General features: G+C 48.5%; 1 protein-coding gene across 1 annotated transcript in view; it reads left to right on the top strand.

Annotated features, from left to right (window-relative positions):
• Positions 1–470: 470 nt before the first annotated feature.
• Positions 471–3,909, top strand: part of LOC104510400 (tyrosine-protein phosphatase non-receptor type 11-like) — a gene marked incomplete at its 5' end in the record, with an annotated part of 19,599 nt that continues 16,160 nt past the window's right edge. The window contains one exon of the mRNA XM_010152638.1: positions 471–593. Coding sequence (XP_010150940.1) covers positions 471–593 — 123 coding nt within the window. The remainder of the gene's footprint in view (positions 594–3,909) is intronic.

The following is a 3,909-nucleotide window of genomic DNA, read 5'->3' as shown; positions in this document are numbered from 1 at the left end:
TCTGGCGTGAAGCACGCCGGGAAGCCCTCCTCAAGTGCCCTCAGGGATGCAGGTCTTTTCTTGGGCCCAGCCAGCAACATGACATCTCTGAAGATACGAGCCTGATAGTGCTGGGTGGAAAGCAGCTGGCCAGGATCAGACCTATTTTTCTCAGCCAGTGGTTTCCTCCAGAGAGGGGATGTCTGGTCCGTGCTGGAGAAAGCTTGCAAGGCTCTTGCTGTTGCCTGCGCTGAGGGAGAGGAGGACAAAGTCCTTTGGGAAAGAGACCTCTCTGGATGGATGTCTGAGAAGCCTTTCTCCACGGTGACAGCTGAGTGAAAGCTGTTAGTGGGATGTGGTGGGGAGGAGGGTGAGTGTGCCGCTGGAAACATTAGGTAGGAGGATGGTGTCTGCCCCTCAGGCAGCAGAGAAGGCAGTCAGGGCAGGTTCAGGCGAATTACTGATGTACGTGTCATGCTTGCGCTTTGCAGGTGGTTTCATCCCAACATCAGCGGAATTGAGGCGGAGAAGCTGCTCTTGACCAGGGGTGTCCATGGCAGCTTTCTGGCTCGACCCAGTAAGAGCAACCCAGGAGATTTCACTCTCTCTGTCAGGTAAGAACAAGGGCTGGAGGGAAGGGTCTGGCTCCAACTCTCCGGCACACCCTGCTCCCGTTAACGTACGTACCACGCTAATGTATGTACAAGGGAGATGCGCTGCACAGAGCTGGCCTCTCTGTGGTACCACTTGAAGTTAAAGGGTCACTGGGCTCTCCCCATCGCTGCAGAGACTGTACCAAAAGCCACACGCTACGCCCCCCTGGTTTGTTCATCCCTGTGGGTAGCGCATGCCCCTGTCCTGCCGGGGTTGACTCTGTGCTTGTGGCATGTGTTTCCAGAGCCATCGCTGCCAGAGGAGGGAAGATAATGAGCACACTTTGGTTTCTGAGGGGAGCATGTTCAGTCCCAGCAAGGATGAATCGTCTTACTCCAATTTCAAAGGAGCTTAATGTAGCTGCCTTTGGGACAGACTTGCTTTCTGTGTCTTTAAGGCTTCCCAGCAGCACCTCCATAAGAGAGTGAACTTGCTGAGCAGCCTCACAGTGACTTTATTCCCAGACAGCAAGCATCGTGTGCATCACTGTTAAAGCGCTCCTGTGTTGTTTGACACCAAGGAAATTGCAGAAAGGGAAGCTGCAGTTTTGCCAATGGTCTTTGTGAACGAAGCCCCTTACGATGCAGTGGAGCAGATGCACTGGGTAAAACTCTCTGAAGGTGAACTGAAGAGGCAAAGAGTAACGTTGACCCAATGAGTCTCTGAGATAAAAGGAACAGGTTGTGGGATCAGGGTATGAATGTTCCATAAGCACCATCCAGCTGGTGCCTTGCAGGGAAATACCTCAGCGAAGGTTTCTCCAGGCACTTGCAACGCAGACTTCTTTTGTGGTGGCTCCTGTTTAATTTAAACAACCCTAATTTTGTTTAGGAAACTCCAGTCAGTTTATAAAGCCTTTGACCAGTGCTGTGTTTAGAGAAATAGAGCGTTTCCACCTGGCAGGGCACGGACTTCTAACAGGATGTGAGCACCTCTCCCCCATAGCCAGGGGACCACCTCTCCCCCCACTCTGCCCCCAGGCTGGCAGGTCAGGCAATGCCAACTGGCTCCACTGAGACTTTACTCTCTCCTTGTTCCCTTAACTGCCCAGATGAAACTTTTCTCAGCCTTTTTTCTTCTCCCCCTTGCAGTTGTCACCAGACTTGAACCTGCATTCCTCTCTGCCAAGTGCAGTCATGTCTTAGCTTGGCAAGAGAGAAGGTTTGCAGCTGCCTTATTTTTTAAAACTCATCCTTTTGTGGTGGGGAATACATCCCAGCAGTCCGACCCTTTATCTCTCAGGTGGCTCTGACTGACCACAACTTCTCATGCGATGGAGCAACACCGTAGAAGGGAAAAAGTCCAGCTTTTCCCATGCATTGGCTGGGTGGGGAGTGTTTGGATCTGACTTCCCTAGCTCCCCCATAATCTTGCAATCAGAAGTGGCTGTGAGTTAATGAGAGACGCAGGAAGTGCTTCTAATTAGAATGGAAAATAAACTTGGTCACAGAGAGCTGCCTTGAGCAACCTATGACAGCAAGGGAATACGTGTAAAACGGGGGGTTATCTTCATGTGAGCTTAGTGTCTCCCTTCATGTAATTTTGTGAGTCAGGGTGTTGTCTGATCGTAAAGTGAAGTACTGACAGCACCTGCTTAGCCAGGCAGTCTGCAAGCAGATGCAGGTTATGGCTGCGCAACAACGTCCTGATGTGGAAAGATACCCAGCTAGCAGCGTAATTACCCTGAAATAGCAGGGTAGATGGCTTTGCTGGGAGAGCCAGTTCTCACACCTGCATTTCTGCACTCGTGCCTCGTGCTGGGGAGTCAGTCCACAAGTTTGCATAGTTTTCTTCCCTTAACTCTGTCCCCGTGCCTCAGCCAAAGGCCGCGTGTATTTCTGCGGTTGTGGTTTGTTGTCTTCCACCTACGCTGATCCACTGCCTCCCCTCTTCCAGCTGTGGGACGTGTGGAGACTGAGTGGATAAAACCTTGGCCTCCCATGGAACAGCTACAGCTCCTGTGGAGTCCAAGAGCAGTTTTATTATTGCTATTATTTCTTTACCCTCTTCTGCTTTCTCAGTGGCAGAAAGCAGAGAGGGGGGAGGAAGGGAGCATCAGATTGTCAGAAGGGCTTTGGATCACTTCCTGCTGCAGGGAGACCTTTGTGTTGCAGTGAATGGTTAATAACAGTATTTTGGCCATAAGGTCAAGCCAATTAATGCCCTTAATGCATGAACAGTGCCTTGCAGTAATGAGATGCAAGTTAAGAGCAGAGCAATACAGCGTGCCTTAATATCATAGTATTGAACGACACCACCACAACCCACTGACAGATAGTAACTCAGTGGAAAGTCTGACCAACACTCTCAGTTCTGAGTAAACTACAGCTGTGACACATACCGTGCTTCCAGGAAAGCGTGTTAAAACGTGACACACATGCTTAAAGGCAATGTGTTGAGCTTTGAGGCATCAGGAATTGAAGACAAGGAAAGAATTCTTCCATTGACTGCTTTTACCTGCACATCCTTGCTCCTTGCTTGTCCTGCAGTCTGGGGTATGGAAAACTTGCTTGGATGTGGTCACCGGTTAGGTAGACCGGTTTTACTTATACTTCATCTGAGCAGTGTGCTCTTTTCCTACTGATAATAGCCCCAAAACATGTGCATAAATTAGAGCTACGACATCTAATAGTGTATAGAATGAGTAGCTTTATGTGCCACGAAAAGCTGAAAGCTCGGGCAGCTGTCTTCCCCCTGTGTTTTTCCCCTTTCCCTGTTATATTACACACACACACAGATGGAACAATGTATTATTATTTTCACCTAGAATTGTATCCTAACAGGGCCTTTTTTTTTTTTTAATCTCTGAATGGGACAAGTCTATTTTTTTTGGTTGTTATTCTGGGAATTAAAAGGTTTTCAAAGGAAACAATGCAGATATCTTTGAAAAAGTACCTAAAGTAGAGGTGCCAGCAGGAGAAAATACCTTTAGGAAAACAATCAAAACCAAAGAGGTTTTTCCTTCTTTCAACTCCACTTCAGCTTCTTCAAGAGTTTTTGAAAGCCAGTGAGGGGAAATGCAGCTCCTTTTAATTACAGAGAGGATGTGGGCTGGAAAGAGAGCAGGCGATGGAGTTTTTGGCTGACCAGACCACACAGTAAGTGACCATGTGCTGGTGTGTATCCAGATATGTGTCCCTGAAGAGAGGCTAGGAAATAATATTGCAGAAGTCATGAGAGGGTTTCCATGAAACTCTGTGGCTGCTTTCCCTTTCTTTCTTTACCTCTGTGCACTCTTCCAGCATTTACCATTACAGCAGCAAGTTTTCATAGGGC

This window comes from Eurypyga helias, unplaced genomic scaffold (genome assembly GCF_000690775.1).
Source record: "Eurypyga helias isolate BGI_N326 unplaced genomic scaffold, ASM69077v1 scaffold9555, whole genome shotgun sequence".
Lineage (NCBI taxonomy): Eukaryota > Metazoa > Chordata > Aves > Eurypygiformes > Eurypygidae > Eurypyga > Eurypyga helias.
This window is presented reverse-complemented; position numbering and strand designations above follow the sequence as displayed.